General features: G+C 45.6%; 1 protein-coding gene across 1 annotated transcript in view; it reads left to right on the plus strand.

Moving 5' to 3' along the window:
• The window catches only part of LOC126520770 (uncharacterized), a 54989-nt gene that overhangs the window by 12373 nt on the left and 20525 nt on the right, over nt 1–22091 (plus strand). The window contains exons 6-9 of the mRNA XM_055065543.2: nt 88–246; nt 1800–2044; nt 5506–5621; nt 15945–16062. Of these exons, the coding sequence (XP_054921518.1) occupies nt 88–246; nt 1800–2044; nt 5506–5621; nt 15945–16062 (638 nt within the window). The remainder of the gene's footprint in view (nt 1–87; nt 247–1799; nt 2045–5505; nt 5622–15944; nt 16063–22091) is intronic.

Genomic DNA, 22091 nt, shown 5'->3' on the forward strand with positions numbered 1-22091 from the left:
TCAATCAATCAATCAATCAATCAATCAATCAATCAATCAATCAATCAATCAATCAATCAATCAATCAATCAATTCTACCTTCTCCAGACAGCGGCAATGGCAGCCGCGCTCTGATGTGCCTGTTCGCGGACACGTTCGAGGGAGACTTCCCGACGCACCTGTGCACGCACCTGGTGTTCATGAACGCCGTGATCGACCTGCAGGCGCAGATCATCCGGCCAAACTCGGCCGAGCAGGGACGCGCCGGTATGCTTGGCCAACTACGTTAACCCTCCGACTGGCAGTTAACGTATTTTCCCTTGGCTTCTTCCTTCTCTTTGCTTTATTTGCTTCAAGTAAAGCAAACAGCAAATATTCGTATACTTAAACATTACGAAGTTGTCGGCGTCTTCACGAAAGTCGTAAAGTAGCCCTAAAGAGAAGGCGTTCTACGATAACTAAGAAAAAAATGGCAGGTATGCTACACGGTATATGCGTGTCACAACCGATCGAATTTAGTAGAGAATAGACGATATGCAAAATCTGCAAGTGCGCTTCACCACACACATACTTCGACGAAACTAAGATGGTGGACTTCGGTCTAAAGTCGTAATTGAACTGTCATCATGCGGGAGGGGGATATTATTCCTGCCGGAGTTCATTCACCGCACCGTTCAATCTTTAAAAACGCGTGTCTCATCTGCTAACGGGAAGTGGGAATACGTCAATATTGGTTAGGGCAAGGTAGCTGCGTGGAAAAGCCTGCTTACAGACTTTTGCATGTTGTCTATTGTATCAATGCAGCCGTCGTGGTGCCTTAGTGGCTATGGCGTGGCGCTGCTAAGTGGAAGGTCGCGGGATCGACTCTCAGCCACGGAGGCCGCATTTCAATGCTGGCGAAATGCAAAAGCGCCCGTGTACCGTATATTGGGTGCACTTTAAACAATTCCAAGTGGTCAAAATTATTCCGGCGTGCTTCATAATCAAATCGTGGTGCTGGCGCGTAAAATTCGAGAATTTAATCTAATTTTAATTGCAGCATTGCAGTAAAATTTAGATTTAATTTAAATGAATGTGTACGGTGATTTTAACCTGACGAAGGCCTCATTATTCGCGGAAGCTCGAATACGAATACTAAAAAAATACGGGCTTGGAATAGAATAAAATTTCTAATCGAATGCTAAAATTCCAAACGCGTATTCTGCTTCTAAATGAAGAAAACGAAACACGGAGAGTACGATCGCGCGACTGGCCGCTCGAGGGACATTGCGTGTACGTGTGGGCTTCTTTCACGCTTATTGGAGAAACGCTCGTATGTAGCACGTATTCGGTAACAGAAAGCTGTATGTTTCTCGGCAATTTTCTCATTGAAACTTTCATCTGATTATAATGATTGAGAAGTTGAATAATTAGTTAAGGCTAATCAGGTAATTTGGCGGAATCAAAAATAATAATAATCTGAGTATCTCCAAGTGATGGCAAACATTACCTCGCTTCGGTCCAGCAACGTGGCATTTGCATATTTATAAATCTTGCTGCATGATAGTTGGTGCACGAAAGTTGGTCACCCGCCGGTGAGTAACTTATATATTTACGAATTTAAAGCTAATTGGATCGTGTACGCGAGATTTGTCTGCCGACGCATCCCTGGGTGGTGAAGCTGCACAGAAACCTTAATTGAGGGTCACGTTCCTTTACTTCCCACTTCATAGGAGCCAGCTACGCGGAAAAAAATAAATCAATAAGGGCTGTTGTAGCGTAAACAGAAAAGTATAAATTTTTAAACCAAAGAGTCTCTGGGGTTGGCGTCGTCGTCGCAGTGCTGCAGCGGTTCGTCAACCAGCGTCGCGAGCAGGAGGAGGGCGGCGGCTGCCACTTCCTCGTGTCCCTGTGGGAGGCCCGGGTGACGGACACGTACCGCGACCTGTTCACCGACTGGTCGCGAGGCACCCGCGCCGCCACGCTGGCCCTCGGCTGGCTCCAGCGCACGGGGCTCGACGGGCTCGCGCTGCTCAACCTCGCGCTCACCTCGGACAGCGGGCCGGACTTCCTCAACGTCCTCAAGGTGCGTCGAACGTCTGACCGGTGGACGCGCGCGGGGGGTCGCCGCGCTTTCGTTCGCTCGCTGAGGAAACCGAGCGCGATGATTGGACCGGCGATATGGGAACGGCGTGTGCGTCGCGGTGGCGCAGTGACGCTCTGCTGCCGAGCGCCGAAGTCGCGGCTTCGACTCCCGGCCGCGGCGACCGCATTTTGTTGGCGGCGGAACACAAAAGACGCTCGTGCGTCTTTTGGTGCGTATTCGAAGGACGCCACGCGATGGAAACGAATCCAGAGCCCCGCAGCATTAGCACGTCCCACTGTGCAGTTTCGAGACGTTATAAACCCTACAATTTGGATACGAATTAGCGGGTAATAATAAAACCTCGTCACGCTTATCGGCACACCGTTGTTCTTGCACCGGTGGGGCCAATGCTTCCAATAAAGTCCGCATCCATCACACGAACGGTGGCGGAATGTTGCGCGAAGGTGTATATATATATATATATATGTGCGTGTGTGTGCGTGCGTGCGTGCGTGTGCGTGTGTGTGCGTGTGTGTGTGTGCGTGCGTTGCGTGCGCGTGTGTGTGCGTGTGTGTGTGTGCGTGCGTGTGCGTGTGTGTGTGTGCGTGCGTGTGCGTGCGTGCGTGTGCGTGCGTGCGTGCGTGCGTGTGCGTGTGTGTGTGTGTGTGTGTGTGCGTGTGTGTGTGTGTGTGTGTGTGTGTGTGTGTGTGTGTGTGTGTGTGTGTGCGCGCGCGCGCGGTGAACGGAGACGTTTCGAAAACTTGTTGGTCGGTCGCGAATACGGAACTAAAGGAACAGCGCCCCTAAACAAGTTAACATCCTTTGGCGCATATCTTGTCCCACAACAATAATCATTCTCTGTCTTGCTCGCATTTACTTTCTTTAACGCCGCGAGCCCGGTACTTCCAAGTCACGAACGGCATGCGCGTTATCAGCGTGACATAGCATTCTCGACAAGAAAGTAGCGAGCGCAGCGATTTGAAGAAAGGAAACGCAAGCAAGGAAGATGACGACTATTGTTGTGGGACAAATATACACTCTAGAGGGCGCAACTGTTTTAAGAATTAAGCGCACAGTGATTATAAAGTTAGATTATGGGGTTTACGTGCCAAGAGCACGATCTGATTATGAGGGACGCCGTAGTGGAGGGGTCCGGATTAATTTTGACCACCTGGGGATCTTTAACATGCAAACAATAAATGGTGAGGTGAGCGTTTTTCGCGTTCCGTTCCCATTAGAATGCGGCCGCCGTGATCGGGATCAGGATCGGTTGATTCAGAAATACGTGCCTGTGCAAATGATGCCTGTACGAAGCTACGACGCGTGCGCGCGTCATAAACTATATGCAAGCATTTATTGGGAGCCACGCGCAGGTAGTGCATTTAGAAATTTCTCACTCCGCGTGTTTCGCAGTGCGTTTTTTTTTTATCTGCATCGCTTTCTAATGAACATCTAGTCATATATTATATCATCAATTTGACGGTCGGTCGCGCGTGCGGATGTAAAGGAAGATCTGATAAACCATTCTGAAATAAATTATGGGCCATACGTGCCAAGACTATACGATCTGATTATGAGCAAGGCAGTGGTGACATACCTGTAAGCTCTAGCAGCCACCTTCATCCTCCTCGGCCGCCTTCTGTGTATGATGCGCTTCGGCGCGTGTGTTTCGTGCCTTGTGCTGCGAGCTGCAAGGTCAGAAAAAAAAAAAAGCTTCTTCTGCTCATGCCATCGGTTCGAGCGGATCTCGGGCCTTTCGCTCGTTGATTCGCACATTGTTGTAGCGGACCTGACCTCGGCCCATATAATTACGTCAAATAACGTGATATATGAGTACATTTGTCGTGTTTCCATACCGGACGTGATATGTATTGGTCATTAGCGCAAACGGCGGTGCGCTGTGGCCGATCACCGCAAAAATGTAATGCTCCACTCGTATAGCAGTATATAATGTCGCCGTTGCAGTGATTCTGAACGACGACAGGGGCACAACGCAAGTCACGGAACCAACTGTATTGGGCGAACCTGTGGCCAGCAAAAAAACTAAATCTCAGCCTGATCTCAGCACAATGAACACGGCGAGCACATGTGCACTCGTCGATTGCCTAAATCTGATCTGTGGGTCAAGCGCTTCGGACGCTATGCATGACTCGTCGACGGTCCCAGATAAGAGCTGGTGCCCGCGTGCCTTCGAGAAAGCACTATACACAATTCGCGTTGCATACAATCTCATTACGCAAGGTTCAGTCACAACAGACAACGGATCGAACCAGCGATAACGTTTGAGAAATTTCCGATATATAAAGGCGCGTCTTGCCCTGAGCGATAACATTTTAACAGATTGACTGTGGAAACCTTCACCGAAAACAATCTATACGCGTGTCAATGGGTTCAGACCTGAGACGTCATTCATGTAATAATTACTTCATACGTTGCGACATTAACGTAGGAGACCTTTTGTATTACGTGGCTTGTATACATTCATATTTCATTCGTATGTGGCGCTCCAATTTTCGTTCGTGAATGCGAGCAGTATAGTAGAAGTGCCTCCTTTGTAGCGTTGCCTGGTTTGCATGAACCTAAGTATAGTCCGCGCAACCTGCTAAGCGCCAAGCTGGGTGATAGCTAAGTTTATCGACGTTAATTTGGATTATTATACATGAATTTTTTAGACGGCGCAATCGGGAAACTACTTTAGCTGCGGGGACACTATTGAGCACCTATTGTATACCCGACCTCTGTACAACTTTTAACGCTTTTCTCTCCAGACAACTCGAAACCAGCTAGACTCCATAACATTTTCCGTGTTAAGAATACTCCGGCCGGGGCTACACCCGCCGCTGGCGCAAGAAGCTATTTATGCGCTCGTGCAGTTTTTAAAACGCACCGCCCTGAGTGTGACCGTTTCTGTGTGCTGCGCATCCTCCTGCGCGTGCACGCAGTGCTCGCTCTCTCTTTCTATCTTTCTTGTTTTCCTTTCACCCCAGTGTGGGGTAGCGAAGCAGGAAATCGTGTGGCTATCAGCTCTGTCCTTTCATTTTCCTTTCCTGTCTTCGTGCGCGACGTCAGGGCCAAAAAATTTAAGAGCAAGCGCTTTGTTAGTATGAATGCCGCTGTTTCTGTATGTTTCATCGTGTTTTGCTTATGTGCTCAAAATTTTGCGACTTGTCGAAGCGTTCTGCTATATGTTCACTGCCATCGTCTTTACGGGGTGTCCCAGCTAACTTTAGCCAAGTTTCTAAAAACACGCGGCACAATATACGATTATAAAACCTACGGTTCTCACTCTTGGGTGGTCTGACTACCGAACACCATAGCTTTTATAATCGTATCTTCCACCGTTTCCTTCATTTTTTTTTCTTTTGACAGCTTGGCTAACGTTGGCTGGGAAACACGCGCGAGTCGAGTGGCCAAGAGGCGCCGCAGTGTGCAGACGACGCGTGCCGCGCTGGTGCCTGCAGGTGCTGCGCGCCGTGATGGGCGCCGACGTGGTCCTGGCGTTCGGCTTCTACCTTCCGGAGAGCTACCAGGGCAAAGAGGAGAAGCGACTCATCAGGACGTTGCATCAGATAGCCAAGTAAGCGTTCGACGCTTCTAGCTGCACGTGTTGTTCTTTCGCTGGCCATTATGCGATACAATTTCGTTGCCACCAAAAAGATGAAGGGAGCTGCGGGAAAAAGCTACCGTTAAGATCAGCTTGACAGGAGCCCGCAGTTACACCCCCCGTACATTGCAATCGGCTATAGCAGCAAACGTGAGACACTTCACTTGATGTGGAAACACGTGTCAATCAGATGGCAAGAAGACGAAGAAAGAAAAAAACTGAACAAGAGAAGTAGATTGGCACCAAAACTTATGCGCGTCGAAAGAAGCAGAAGAGGCGTGGCGATTCGTTACTCAAATTAAATTATTTACTTACGTAAAGAAAAATGAATTCTAATGTTTCGTTGTGTAGTTCTTGAAATATCAGTTCCAGTTATATTGTATTCATTCATACCTTGGTGGTGGTGGACGCTACGGCTGGCTACAAAAGGCGCCCACGAACCTATACATACGCTTGCACTTCGGCAGCGGTGCGCATTGAGCGCGCAACTAAAGGATATCGGCTCTTGCAGGTGAGACGCGCCAATTTCTATTCGTGTTTCTCGAGCATTACACGAGTGCACTGCTGCCGAACGAGAACTGCCCTGCCCAAATTGTCCGAGTTGTGTGCGAGCTTTTTTTTTTCCCGGATACTGGCCGCATTCAAAATTGTCGGGGTACAAATCCTATCTAGGCGAAGGCGAAAGCACGCAGGTGGCCGCCCTAATCAGGTAGGAAATTGTGGGACGACATACAAACTCATAATCTGAATTTAATAACCGACCCGATGCAGCCTACGAGGAAGGGAAATAGTGTCGCGTGTGATACGACACCCGATCTCACCTTGACGGGGAACGGCACTAAAGCCACGTGGTGCAATACAAACGAAGACTTAGGCAGCGATCACAAAATCATAGAAGTGGTGGTAGAAGGAGGCCCGACAACCTCCCGGAAAAGGAGGGTGGAGGCTGTAAATTGGGACTCTTTCAGGGCACTCAGGGGAGACCCGGCTCCCATCTCTAATATTGCAGAGTGGAGCGATGGCGTAGTGCGCACTGCTAAAGAGGCCACCGAAGTGGTGGAAACTGAGGGGGACAACGAAGCGGTAGACAGGAGATTAGTTAATCTCTGGAGGAAAAAGAAAAGGCTGGAGGACCGACTTCGACAGAAGAGATGGGATCGAAATATCAGGAAACAGATAGCGGCTTTAAACAAGGAAATTGAAGAGCACGCAATCACGCTCACGAAGCAAAATTGGGGGAACGTCTGCGATCAGATGGAGAGGAATATGAGTACCGCGGGGACGTGGCGACTTCTTCGCCACCTCTTAGATCCGGATAGCACAAAGTCAGCGTCCAAACAACAGCTGGAAAGAATGGCACATCAGTTTGATGGCACTAAGAAGGAACTCTTAGAAGTAGTTAGGAATAGGTACATCAATCCCGCCGGACCTGAACCCCTCCCGGACTACGGAGGGGGAGAGAATTCGGAATTAGACGCCCCCATCACCCTGGCTGAGGTCAGAGCGGAGATTAATCGGCTACGGACTAAGTCAGCGGCAGGGCCGGACAGAGTGAGCAACAAAATGCTCCGTAATTTAGACGACAGCTCAATCGCCAACCTCGCAACGTACATGCAGGAGTGCTGGGAGAAGGGGACGATACCGCAGGAGTGGAAACTCGCCAACCTCATTTTCATTCCAAAGCCGGGTAAAAAACTAGGCTTCGAGAACCTCAGGCCTATATCGCTCACCTCCTGCGTGGGTAAGCTTATGGAGCACGTTGTTCTGACGCGGCTCAATAGGTACATGGAGGAAAATGGATTGTATCCGGACACCATGATCGGTTTTCGACCAAAGCTGTCGGCATGCGACGTGATGCTGCAGCTCAAAGACCAAATTATAGATAAGCAAACGCGAGACACGAAAGTGATTGTGGGGTTATCTAACCCCACAGGCATTCGACAACGTGAGGCACGTGTCCATCTTGGAGAATTTGAACTCACTCAATGTCGGGAAGAGAGTGTACGATTACATCAAGGACTTTCTTACCAACAGGAAAGCCACTCTCAAGATAGGGGAAGAATCTATAAAGAGCATTGACCTGGGTAACGTGGGGACGCCGCAGGGCTCGGTTTTATCACCTACCCTCTTCAACATTGTTATGTTGAAACTCCCTGAACGGTTGGGGGAAATTGAGAATCTAAACCACACCATATACGCGGATGACTTAACACTATGGATAAACAAGGGCAGTCATGGGCAAATTGAAAGCTCCCTGCAAAATGCAATTGACATTATCGAGGAGTACCTGAAACCCAAAGGACTTAAATGTTCGGCCGAAAAGTCGGAAGTGCTGTTCCTGATGCCCCCCGGAAAACGGCGGCTTCACCAAAAGCGTGAGGCGGGCATCCACCTGTACGTCAACGGCGCCGAGATCCCTGCGGTCGACAGTATCCGCGTCCTCGGGCTGAGGATTCAGGCCAACCGGAAAAATTATGAAACGCTTGCTAGGTTAGAAGCCAGTTCAAATCAAACGTGTCGTCTTATCAGACGAATAGCGAACAGGCACGCTGGGATGAAGGAGGCGAATCTCCTGAGGCTAGCACAAGCCTTCGTAATCAGTAGGATAGTGTACGTGGCACCCTACCTCAAGCTCAGTTCTGTAGAACGGAACAAGCTCGAAATCATTATTAGGAAAAGTGTCAAGGTCGCGCTCGGACTCCCCCCGAACACGCCCACCGGCAAACTTATGAAGCTGGGTGTGTCGAACACTCTCGAGGAACTGATTGAGGCTGCCGTTACCGCGCAGCACCAAAGGCTACTTGGATCTAAAACAGGCAGGAAAATTTTAGAGAAATTAGGCTACGAGCCCAAACATGAGCAAGTGCGCTCAGGAGACATACCCAGACATATCAGGGACAAGATAAAAATACCTCCGCTACCCAGAAACATGAACCCTGCCTTTCACGACGGCAGGCGTAAAGACAGGGCAGAGGCATTACAAGCTAGATACACTTGTCGACAGGACGTCCTATATACGGACGCTGCGGAATATGAAAGCAAAGCGGCACACGCGGCCGTGGCGGTTAGAGAAGACGGAACACCGGTGGCGTGCTGCACAGTCAGTGGCGTCGAGACGGTTGAAGCTGAGGAAGTAGCCATAGCCTTGGCCCTCAGCCAAAGGGGGGTAAATGTGGTCATCAGCGACTCCAAACACGCTGTGAGAAATTACGAATCGGGGAGGGTGACGGAAACTGCCATCCGTATATTAAACAGGGAAGGAGGACCCAGGCAGCTTGTTCTGCTCGTTTGGGCACCAGCTCACCAGGGACTTAGAGGGAACGAGGAGGCTCATTCGGTCGCCCGAGGTCTCACTTACCGGTCGACCCCCGGAAGCTCCCAAACCACCGAAACTATAAACAGAAGAGAGGATATGCGCGCATACCAGGAAATCATAGCATACTACAGACTAAATCGCCAAATTTACCCGGGAGCGGACAGAACGCTCAGCAAGAAAGATGAGATTATGTGGAGGAAATTACAGATGGGGGTTTTTCCAAACCCCGTACTCTACAGCAAGTGGCATCCAGGAGTATTTAGGTCAAAGTGCAAATTCTGTGATGAGGCAGCAAATCTGGTTCACATGGTGTGGACATGTCCGGCTAAGAATGATAGCTCGCGCACTCTAGAATCCTGGGAGGCTTTGCTCCGCAGCCCAGACCCCAACGTCCAGCGGGACCTCATCGGTCAAGCCCTTGCTGCTGCTGTGTCTCAAGGTATTCCGGCCGACGGCTAGGGGCGAAGGGGGAGAAGCATTTCTCTCCTGACGTTCATTGACTGGTGTTTTTAATAAAGTTCTTCCTCCTCCTCCTCCTCCTCCGGATACTGGCTAGATAGGTGCGTATAATGACTAAGAAATTAGTTGATGATCTGCGGAGTGGATCGACCGTTGAGCCAACATTATTGTTCGTTTTATTCGTCGTGCAAAGAGGAATGTCATTCTCGCGAGAGCGAAGAAAGCAAGAATTGACACTAAAATGATCGGATTTGACAAATATCTTCCCGTATTCATCAATGAACACTTTACGAAAGAGGGCAAGCAATTGCTCGGGATTGCCATTAGGAAGAAAAGAGTTGGTGACTGGAAATTTGTGTGGACAGCCGATGGCAACATTTTCGCTAGACGAAATGAAACATCACCGCTTTTTTGTCTAATCTGTTTGGACGACGTTGATAAAATTGTCGAATGAATGCCTCGTTTCTTCTTCAACACAAGTGCGTGTACGAAAACCACCATACATGGCTAGCCCCGGGTATAGCTCTTGTGCATATCATGATTATGATTCATTTAGTTCTTCAGTTTCCAATTTAAATCCTAATAATTTTATGTCAATTATGCATTTAGACATACGAAGTATTAAAAACAAACGCGATAAACTACATGAATTGCTTGGAATATTGAAGTCTAAATTCGATATGATGGTTTTTACTGAGACATGGCTAACACAGTGTGAAAATCCACCCAATTTGGTGAGTGCATATGCCAAGGCATAACACGAATTAGTGAGCGCGATGGTATCTATGTTCGAAAACATAACCAGTACGAGGTCATTTCAAATCTTACCATTACTAATGAGCATGTAGAATGTCTTACTGTACGTTTTAAATTGTTTTACGTATCTGTGGTATATAGGCCTCCTTGTGGTAATAAGACTTCATTTTTCGAATTCATAGATGAACTACTCAATTACTTAACACTGGTCAAAAGTTTCTTATAATGGGTGACTTGAACATTAACATGTTGGGAATGGATACTAATGCATGAACATAAAAACGTAATAAATACTTATGCCTGTGAAAATCTTATCAATTTAGCCATTATTGCTAGGGCGGATAGTGCGACGTTGTTAGATGTCATCATGAACGCGCCTTGCCCAAATGTTTTTGCGGGTCTCCTGTCAGTGGACTTAAGTGATCATCTATCTACGTTTTGTTTCTTACCGATGACGAAAGATAAATGTATAAAAACGGGTGCGAGTTCATACCGGGATTTCAGCCCAAATTCTTTAGCACTTTTCCGCTCTCTTATCGGGAAGACAAACTGGGAGCCGATAATAATGAAAAGCGATGTAAATCAAGCATATAACATATTTTTTTTGCCAGTTTTATGCACTGCTACGAGCTGGCCTCTCCTATAAAGATTAGAAATAAGCGAAGTTCCAAGAATAAGATTAGGAAACCGTGGATCACACGCCTACTTTTAAATTAGATTGCGGTCAAAAATAACATGTATCATTCTTTTGTTAAGACACGTGATCTGCAGAAATTTGCTGAATTTAAAAAATACCGCGACAAGTTTAATGCAGAACTCAAACATGCAAAAATACAGTGCTATGAGAATGTATTCTCTGGTATATCAGACGACAAAAGAAAGTTTTGGCAGGCAATTAACAATCTCGCTCAAAGAAAGAATGTTGCCGCGCCAATAGTTGTATCTTCGACTCAAGGTATCCTAAACGACGTGCAAGCTGCTACTTTACTAAACTGTCCATTCATCCGTAGCGGAGGTACACACCTCCTGTTCACAATGAACACACAAGTTCGTATGCCCATAAAAAAAGCGCTACTATTAATTCCATTTTATTGTCGCCAACTGCGGAGTACGAAGTGACAGATATTATACGCAACCTAAAAGATAACGTTGCTGCAGGATACGACGATGTCAAACCAACTGCCGTGAAGCACGTAATGGACATATTTTCCAGCCCTTTAGCCCATACTGATAATCGTATGCTCGAATGTGGCGTTTGCCTGGAAGCACTCAAGTTAGCTAGAATGTGTCCAGTGCACAAGGGTGGCACAGATTACATTCTTAACAATTACAGACCCATTTCTATACTACCAGTAATGTCTAAAATTTTTGAGACAGTCGTAAGCGTCCGCATTGAAAACTTTATCTGAAAGTGCTCTATTATGTCCGATGCAGAATATGGGTTTCGAAAGTAAAGATCCTCCGAAGATGCATTACTCTCTATTAAACATGAAATAATAAATAACATTGAACAAAGATTATGCACCGCTGGTCTCTTTTTAGATCTCAGAAAAGCTTTCGATTCTGTAAACCATGCCATTTTGTTGACCAAGATTTATGATTATGAGATAAGAGGGTGAGCATATCACTTAATTCGCAGCTATTTACAAGACAGGTATCAGTACGTATAAATTAAGGATTGCAACTCTCCGAAATTAAAGATATTACAAGGTGTCCCACAAGGGTCTATACTTGGACTTTTGTTATTTAACCTATACATCAATGATCCTTCTTACATACCAAATGCTCCAAGTTTAATCATGTACACAAATGTGTTTCTCGCAGAAAAGTCATTGCAGACGTTGGGGACTAATAAATAATTACTTAAATCGTCAATTTTCATGGTAACACAGCAACAAATTGCAATGAAGTATCAATAAAACTAAGTATGTAACATTTGCACCAATTAACAAACCGATGAATTTTATGCTAACAATATTGTTTCGATACATAAAAATAGAACAAGTAGAAGCTCATAAGTTTCTGGGTATCTGGTTTAAAGGTGATATGTCCTTGAAGACACACGTGGGAAAACTGACTGCCGAACTTAGCAAAATCACGGTATGTTTTAACAGAATCAGGGCTTAAAAAAGTATTATATTACTCCGTGTTTTATTCACGACTTACATATTGTTTTGTTGTATGGGGTACAACATATTCACAGAATGATGGACAAATGATAGTGTTATAAAGAAAGAGCCCTTAAATATTTAGAAAACTACAGGGGTAGGCCTCAAAATTTGAGGAAGCATACTCTATTCATTAAACACACTATGCTGAAAGCCAACCTGACATACTATTATAGGTTATTGCAACATATAAGAACTAACAAACTGTATACATCAAAATCATCTGAATCAAAATATCACTATTGCCTATGCAAGGAAACTAGAGAAACTTCAAAGTCTCGAACAATTTATGGTAGACAGCATTTGAATCACCAGGTTCCTCAATTATTAAATCACCTAAATTTACCTGATTACAGTAAATTAGCTAAGAAATCCATGAAAGTGCACATTATAGCACACATGAAATGCAATATAGATTATATGTATATTTTAGCATTTTACGTTGTAACACATTGTCATGGTCCTTTTTTTTTAAATTCAATTATACAATTAATTTATGTTTACCCTGTTACTTACTTCCCTGGCTCGGGGAATTGTATCTACAGATTCATAGTCAATCCGTATTATTATTTTAAATGTGTGTATTTCTTTTGTGTTTCGTGCTACTGATTTTTAAAATTTTATTTGGATGATATGTTTACTTCAGTACTGCACATGTAACATTGATTTGATATGATATCACCAATGTATTTCATATTATGTACCACAGTGCTAAATGCCAATAGGAGCGGGAGCCATTTGTCAGGCCTTTGTAGACTTTTGCTCCTGCTCCCGTTTCTGTTATAGAAGCAAAAATGAACCGTCACCTCCACCAAAAGTATAGACAACTCATTTTTGCAATTTTTATTTTGAGTAATTAGTTTTGCAGTTACCACCTTCCAAATTTATTTATATTGAGTGGCACATGACGTCACGTTATGTTGAAGTCCGGCAAGGTTGTTCAGGAATTGGCGATTTTCCCTTAATTTTCTTTTGAAAGCTATGGTTAGGTTGTACTGGTATAAGCCAAATAGGGGTAGTACATCTGCCTGAGGGAATAGGTCAGGTGAATGACAGTCGTTCGAAACATTAAACAGTGTTCTTATCAACTTGTTTTTTGAAGAAATAATTTTTTGCATGTTTGTGAAGGTCGTAGTACCCCACTCTAAGAGGCAATAATAAAGCTACGACTAGTATAGAGAATAGTAAACAAGATTTTTTAGTCTGAATGTGAGTAATGGGGTACACCGATGTTTTAAGCCAACTACTTGGACTAAATTTTTGGGAACATGATCGATGTGGTCATTCCAGGCCATATTTTGCGAAAAAGTTTCCCCCTATATTTTGATACTACTAACCGACTTTACAGCTGCCTCTCCATATGAAATGTGTAGGACGCCACGTACTTGTTTACTTTTTGGTATGTACATACTATGCCTTTCGTTTTGTTTACGTTTATTTCTAAATTATTTACGCCAGACCATTTATGCAGTTTAGAGAGACTCAAGCTTTCCTTATTTTGAAGTTCGTTGTAGTCTTTACCAAGCAAAAATATTGAGGCATCATCAGCGCATAGAACATATATCGCTTCGGTGTGCGTGTTTACTAAATCTTTGATCTATACATTGAAAAGAAGAGGTCCGAGCATACTAACTTGTGGCTCGCCTTTGGCAATACGCTTTATGTTAGAGTGGTAACACTGAATGTCTACAATCAGTTTCATGTTGTTTAGGTAAGACGTGATCAACTTTAACGCATGCCCTTTCGTGCTATAACTTTCTAGTTTTTTTAAGGAGCATAATATTATCAGTGTTATCAAAAGCCATGGTAAATTCTACATAAATACTGAGCACTAATTGTGTTTCTTTCAATCCATGACAAAATAAAATATTTTTGTTCCAGGGGCGCAAGTTCCGTAGACCGAAACTTTCTGAAGCCTTATCGCGCAGTTGAAATCACATTATGTTCTCCTAGAAAGCTATTTGGTTGGCAGTACATAAGATTTTCGATTCCTTTGGAAGATATAGGCAAGACCGAAATCGGCCGATATTTCCTTATATCTTTTCAATATAACAATCACTTTCGCAAGCTGCATTCTTCTCGGAAAAACGCCGGACGATAAGCAAAGATTGAAAATGTGAGTAAGATGCGGAGACAAAATATTAAGCACAGATTTAATTGGTCGTATTTGCATACCGTCAAAATCGCACGAACAGCTATTCTTCAAGGAAATAAAACAAGTGCGAACTTGTTCCTCAGTAACAGGCCGTAAGAACTGCTTTTTGAGGCATAACTTCAGAAAAAATATAAAAATAACTCGTGTTTGCACTACGAAATAAATAATTGTTGAAATTTGCAAGAGAATTGTCAATTACTTGAGATCCGCTTAACTCTATCCTTTCTACCCCCGTAAATAATTTACTGCGGTTTAGGAGTGTATTCAACTCCTTCCACAAGAGATCTGTTTTACACAAGCAACCTTCAAGTTCTACCTGAATGTATCGCGACCTACTCGCATTGATTTCTTTCTTTAGTATGTCTTAAATTGTTCACGAGGGTTGCAATGTGGGCTTGTTGGTAATGCGCTGTGTGTGTCCCTGTGTGTCTTCTTTTGTCCTGTCTTTTAATCGCGCTACTGTACACCCCTTGAAGACGCCTTATATTGCTTTAGGATGTCAGGTTCTCTCCCTTTAATAAAGTCGGGGTGTAACTTACTTTTGAAGCATATTTTTTTTATACGGGTTGAGCGTTATCCAAGGTTTTGTAATTTTCCTGCCAATATTCGTTTTTATTTCGGGAATGTGACGTCTGTATAATTCTGCCATTAGGTTCATGGAAGTGTTATTGGCTTCTTTAACGTTAGTAATCCGTCGAATGCGCGCCAGGTCACAAAAATGTAGCTCGTTCTTACAGGTATCTAAACTCGTTTTAGCAGTTGACTGGAAGGAAATGCACTGTTTTTAGAGCGAGAGTTCTACTCCTCGAGGTACAGCTCCCAAGGTCAATCTTGGCGCGCGTTTGACCTTCAGCCGCCGGCTAGCACGTGTGAAGGTGTGACGACGTCACAGCACGTGGAGAGGCGTCGCAGCTGCGCTCGCTCGAACCTCGCCGCTGTGTACCACGTGACTAGGCGAGAGTTTAATAGAATATGCCGCTTCACAGTGTCACTGCGTACCTTGTCGCAATACCGCTCGGAGAATTCATTGGGAATCTATTTAGCACTGGTGTACTTATCGTTCACACTTAACAGCAATACACTCGCCCCTTCTCTTGCAAAAGAAAAAACAAAGAACCGTAACCGCAGTGCATCTGAAGTGCATCTCAAGCACGTAACTTCAGAATAACGACTATTCAGAGTAAAAGATTCTGCAGTTAATGCTGGTCAAGTAGTGTGGCCAATTCACCTCTTTACTTTATTTCAGCCTGTCTGTATGGTTTCAATATCGCCGTTCCGGGACATTTTCTAGCATGCAGTTTACCATTATTCACTGTAGGCCACTCGGATCAGGTATCGCGCTAGCTTTGTTGCATTCCCTTTTCATAACTTTCAGGCTACGCCACTAGCCGTGGTCTCGCAATGTATGCTTCTCATTTTTCTTTGAATTTAAAAATTCGCAGCCAGGTGAACTTCACGGTGTTCGAAACGCACGACCCGCGGCCAGTTTCGTGCAAGGTGTTCGTGCCGAACGCCTACAACAAGCGCAACGACGACCTCGACGCTCCCGACCACACGATAGTATGTCATGTACTTTCCTGGCTGCGCAGAGTGCGTCATCTCGCGTTTTACTACGTGGACAGTGCAAGATTAGGATAAATACAGCCATTCTTATCTTGCGGTTAGAGCATGACCGCTTACGGATTGTGAAATAACACTCCGAGTGCACTATTAAGCGCAAATGTGATGGGTGATAGACAATTATAAACGAAGGTTACCGTGGCTGATTGATGCTCAGGTCAGCAGTTTTCGATGCCATGTGACTACCTCGACGTCGCATTTGCGTGATCTAACCAGGAGGCCCGCTTAAGCCCAGAGTCACGCTGTGTTTTTATTTATTAATGTGATTAGCCTTCTTGGGGTACCTCACAAATTTTACAGGGTCTGTCTGTCTGTCTATTTGTTGGTGCTTCTAACCGTTTTCCCGTCAACTTGGGGCACTGCGTACGTGTGTGGAAAACTTTATTGAAAAGAGAAAATTCGGGAAAGCCCGCCTAAAGGTGCGGTACATGGTCCCAGAGCTCCACTGGCGCGGGCTGCTGGCTGGGCCTGATTTAGATGTGCTATCGGTCCCTCCAGATCGCAGTAGTCGCATCTCTCATGGTAGCGAGATGTTTGAGGTTATTGTGAGTGGTGAATCCGCCGTGTGAAGGCGCTTCCAGCATTCTCACGTGATATGTGTGTGTGGGCCGATCCCCGCACCAGGAGCAAGCGTGTTCTGGCTCCGCCGATGCGATTCTACTCTGTCCGAGGCGGTTTGGATGTGTTGGTTTGAATTCTTCGCCAATCTATTCCCTGACTGCGTGTGAATTTCTGGTGGGGAGGGGGGTGAAGGGGGAGCGAATGTTCGTCACTCGCTCCTCCGGAGGACAAGGATCTCCCGCGACGTGAGCGATAATGAGTTGGCTGGAGGGGAGTCAAGGGTCGCCGCTCGGTTGTTTGCTTTTCGAGCAGAGGAATCTGTCGCCTCGTTTCCCTCCCCACCCTCCTGCGCTGTACACCAGGTGATTCCGTGGTCCAGTTGGAGGGGTTTTCCTGGCAGGCTTGCTGTAGCAGCGGGCAGACATAGCCTCTGCGCGCCGCTTGAGAGTCGGTTAGCACATGGGCGAGTATGTCTTTTCGGTTTGCATCGTTTATTGCTTTTGCAATGGCCACGGTCTCTGCGGTGGTTACCAATCGCATCTTGACTGTGGCCCCTAGGATCTCCTGGTCGTGTCTCGTGACTGCAATCCTACAATAATTTATTCTTTTGAGGCGGCCCGCGTCCGTGTAGTAGGTGTTGGGATTGTTGTGATGCTCTCGCCGGAGTGCTTAGGTGCACACTCGTCTTCTCCCCGCGTGAGTTACCCATTGCATGTTCTCGTGGATGGGCGTGATGTGGATCTTGTCTCTGTTGGCATTGTTTAGTATCTTTGGGTTGGACCGCAGAGGTACTACGGCTTCAGTGGGTAGCCTAATCGTTCCTGGACGAACCTTCCCTGTGCCATGGTGGTGAGTTGCTCTCGCTGCGCCATTCGTACAGCTGTTGCGTATTCCCATATTAGTAAGACGGTCGGTGCTCGCTTGAACTGAGAGGCCGAACGCAGTTTTGTACGCTCCTCACAGGAGAAGGGTTGGTTGGTCCGTCTCGCACTTTCGCGTAAGTTCGTATGGAAGGGCGTACGTTAGGCGACTGACCACGAAGGCTTGTGCGAGGCGAGGCGTGTCCGCCTCGCGCATCCCGTCCCTGCTATGTGTAGTGGGGTCTGTGAGGCGCGAGACACTCTTGACCGTGCTATGCAAGTGTGTGAGCGCCGTTTGCACGTTGCCGTTGCTCTGAACGTGCATGCCCGGAACTCGTAGTTGTGTAGTTTCCTCTATCAGCATGCCGTAGAGCGCAAGCTAGATTCGTATGTCGGTCTCTCGACGTGCGTATTTCGATCTCATTCTTATGTGCGATGACTTCTCAGGTGTGCTCTTCATGCCCGCTGCTTCCATGTAGGTTTTTACGATGTTCGTAGCTGTTTGGTTTAACGAGTGGGGCATCGGACTGCTGTGCTAAGTGATCAGGGTTCCAAGCCAACCGTCGGACAAATTTGTGTCACTGAATATATGTGCCAATGTGTATCTGCCGCTCTACAATGAACCTGTGTGACGCCAACTTAGGTCACTGAGTATGTGCCGCTAGGGATATGCGTCGCCCTTCATTTAACCTTGGGAACGCCAACTGGGGTAACTGGGTAAGTGTCGCTGCGTATGTGCCGCTCTCTAATGACAAAAAAAGTCAATAAAAAATTTATCCGGTGCTTAGAGAAATCGAACCCGCGCCACACACAGACTTAACGGTGGCACCGCTACGTGGCGCAGCGTGTACAGTGGGAAGCATGAGCGGTTTTTTGCAGGTAGGTTGGTACGCCACCCTCCTTCTGCTCATGCTCCGCCGGGCTGCATGTCGCCTAGCAATGGGGACGCGCCTCTTCTTTCTTTCACGCTTCTTTGTGCTGCCGCAGCCTTCAGACACCTGCGGGCAATGCGAAACCACGTGCGTGTTTCGCGCATCATTGTGCGGTACCTCACAGCCAGGAACTGAGGCAGACGGAGGGAGGCACTCTCATTGTCAGTGCGTTGTCATGTGGTGTTCTGCGTTCACGGCATCTGAGGAAGTGTTCTGAAGAAGTACCTCCACGACTTAAAAAAGGACGGACACACATGGACCGGCTACGCACCGTTTAGAAACGCATTCGAAGAGCCAAAAGACTACCTCGTCGCTGTAATGTGTTTTTTTTTTTATTTCAAACGCGACACTCCGCCAGGCCGGAAGGTGCGTATTATGTAATGCATGTCGAGCACAAGTTTAATGATCGAGCTCTGTGTGATGACATGCACTTTGATTCAATATCTCTGCAGGCAGGCTGCTTTTCACTGTTCAGCGAGAACATATTGTTCTGGACAAGAACATGCCGTTCAAGGTAATATATCGTGTTTACAAACGCTGCCTTTTTGGATGCGATCTGCACTTTGTGCAGGTCGCATCCGAAAAGGCACAGAGTCAAGAAGTAAACGCACAGACCTGCACATACTCAGGCAGTAAATAGGAAAGTAGCAACTGATCTGAGTAACGCGTCGGCCTATTAATTAGCTTCATTATGCCGCCAGTCGGCACGTAACATATATATTGCACGGAGGCATTCTCAAATGCGTACGATTCATGCAAGAAGTTTTCAGTGGGCGAGCCTTATCTGCTGGTGCATTCGTTGCCGTTTACGCTACTTTGGATGAATTATTATGCTTAATAAATATGAGGTCGCCTTATTATTTCCTTCGTTGCTCGTAGCCTTATCAGAGTAACTTAAGCAGCAATCTATACAGACTGCAACATCCTCGGCAATACTCCCCAAGAAAGCACCTCCCAAAATTGTTGGAACGTGCATTGGCAAGGGTCTAAAAAGTGCTGCTTAATTTGGTTGCCATTGTCGGCTTCACCGCAGTAGAGTTGTGTTACGCGGTGAAGTATATTAGAAGTGGAATGGGGCCACTGTCACTGGACAAAGTCCCTTAATTAAACGGGCGCGCGCCCGCTGTCTGCTACCATAGCACGGGCACTGAGACGCCTGACAAAGTCTACTGGCAGGTATTTCGAATTATTTCGGACGTGGCTGTGGCGATTTGATTTCTCGTTTCACGTAGAAATAATAGCTACATACCTTGCAGGCATGTAGCTATTATTGTAGTAACAATTCAAAACTTCATAAAACATCAGCCGCATGAACATTGGCTTGATAAAAAAAATAGTACTCTCTTACAGTTAGGCCCGTACTTGTCCACCTAAAACAATTAAGGGGCTCAAATCGCCACAGCAACGTCAGAAACGGCTTTGTATGACTGCCAGTACACCTATTAGACTTCTCAGTGCTCATATATATGGCAGAAGACGGTAGGTGCCCGCGTGTATAATTAAGAAATACATACTATGTCTCGTCACAGTGGCCCCTTCCCACTCTTGATATGCTTTACAGCAGTATATTATTCATGCTTAATCGCGTAACAACGCTGCATTGCGGTGAACATAACTTTCGAAATCAGAATTAGAGAATGCTTCTTAAGCTACTTGATGCATTAAAGAAGAACACCTTGTTGAGAACCGACAGGCCATTGCTTGGTGCGTAATCATCTGTCACGAGAATGACCACAGTGGGATCCAAGTGCGAAAATTCTTATTTCATAATGACGATCTGATAGTGAGCTTACCGAAGTATTAGATAGATTGCATGACTAACAATATGCATGTTTTCAAAGAGGACTTCTCTCCCTTTTTTTCTGATTCAACAGGCGAGCGAAGCAAACTGGTCTGCAAGAACTTTTTCAATGCAGGAAGGTGAAGCTCCAAGGAACTAAGATAAAAAAGCTACACTGTAGTCGTGCATGCAAAGCAAGTAGAAATGTGCCCAGAATTCACGGTAAGAACGTGGGCACCGTGTTAGGCGGGGTGTCCCACGTAACCTGTGCCGAAATCTAATAATCTGCGAGGGCCACGTAGCTGAACAGAACCAAGCTAATGTTGTGTGCCGTCACTTGGAGCGAGTCAGATTACTTATTTCGCCTAACTACATAAATATAATGAATTAATTGATCAAATATTATAATCAGAAAACAATTGCCAATAAGCACGTATTGAGCAACAGAAAGATGGATCGAAAATTTTTCATGATGGCCTACAATTTTCTGATTGACAATTTTGTTCTGTATATTTCAGCAGTAAATAATAACTAATAATGTAATTAGGCGAAATAAATAAATAGTATGACTCGCTCCAAGTGACGGCAAACAACATTACCTTGGTTCTCTCCAGCTACGTGGCACTTGCATATCTTTAAATTTTGGCACAAATTGCATGCGACACCCTGTATAGTAAATATCTGTTCAAATTCTTGCAGCAACATAGATGATTTATGTATTATGGGTGGATCGCTTTATTTCGCCCATTGTCATGCCTTTCAGTATGTCTTTTTGCCACATCTTCTCATACTTTCATTTTTTCAACACAGGCTAGATCTTCAGTTCGGCATTGTCACATTCCCGTCTGCATTGCTTCACTTTGTCAAATACGTGCTGCTGACCTGCGAAGTGAACAGAGCGAATATATTATTTTTACTTTGTTAAATTGTGTCTCACTTTTCTTTTAATTTGTAGGACACTTAACAAATTAGGATCTTAATTATAGGCCAACATATTTTAATTAAGCAGCATCTTATATAGTGCAACAGGATCAATAAATATAGGTTAAATTTTACATATTTTAATTTATATGAGCACTCTGGGACAATGTAGTCATTGGCAGCGCCAGAAAGGGACGATGGAGGCGACATAATGACTGAGACTGGCGCTACAGGAAGAACAGTCCTGGCAACTCCATGAAGTGGCAAATCTGTGCTCCGGGAGCATCGCTTCTATATTAGCATGTCGGACAAGCAACGTCGTTGCAACCATGACACTGACGCTCGTTGTGCAGGCTACACACAGCCTATCAACTCTGAAATTTAAAGAAACATCCGTGAGCTCATGCGGCGAGGTGTGACGTGTGTCAAGACGATGGAAAGCTGCCTGAAATACTATGTCCGCGACGTCTTTTTTTGCGAACAAGCAAAGTCCTTCAAGTACATCTATGTATTTCTCCCCACCAGGATGGACATAAAAATCATATTCAAAAAGCACTTTTCAAAGACAGCTTCAGCTCTGTAGACCAAGAGAATGTCAGAGTGCACGTAGAACAAGTGAAAGAAAACACACCGACAAGTAGATTTTTTCGTGCCTACCAAGTGAAATCTCTGCAAGAACACTCGGAAGCACAGGGAAAGCAAGAGGCTGATTCGCCAGACAGTTGCAGTTAAGATGCAGAGGCAACGGAGGAGGAGGAAACATTACTGCTCTGCATATAAACACATACATACGGCAGACGTCACCAGATCCTGGCTGGAAGCTTACCACTATCATTGAAAAGAAAGGTGTACAATCAATGCATCCTACCGGTGCTGAAACTTGGAGATTGACAAAGAAGCTCTACAACAAATTAA

This window comes from Dermacentor andersoni, chromosome 3 (genome assembly GCF_023375885.2).
Source record: "Dermacentor andersoni chromosome 3, qqDerAnde1_hic_scaffold, whole genome shotgun sequence".
NCBI classification, from domain to species: Eukaryota; Metazoa; Arthropoda; class Arachnida; order Ixodida; family Ixodidae; genus Dermacentor; species Dermacentor andersoni.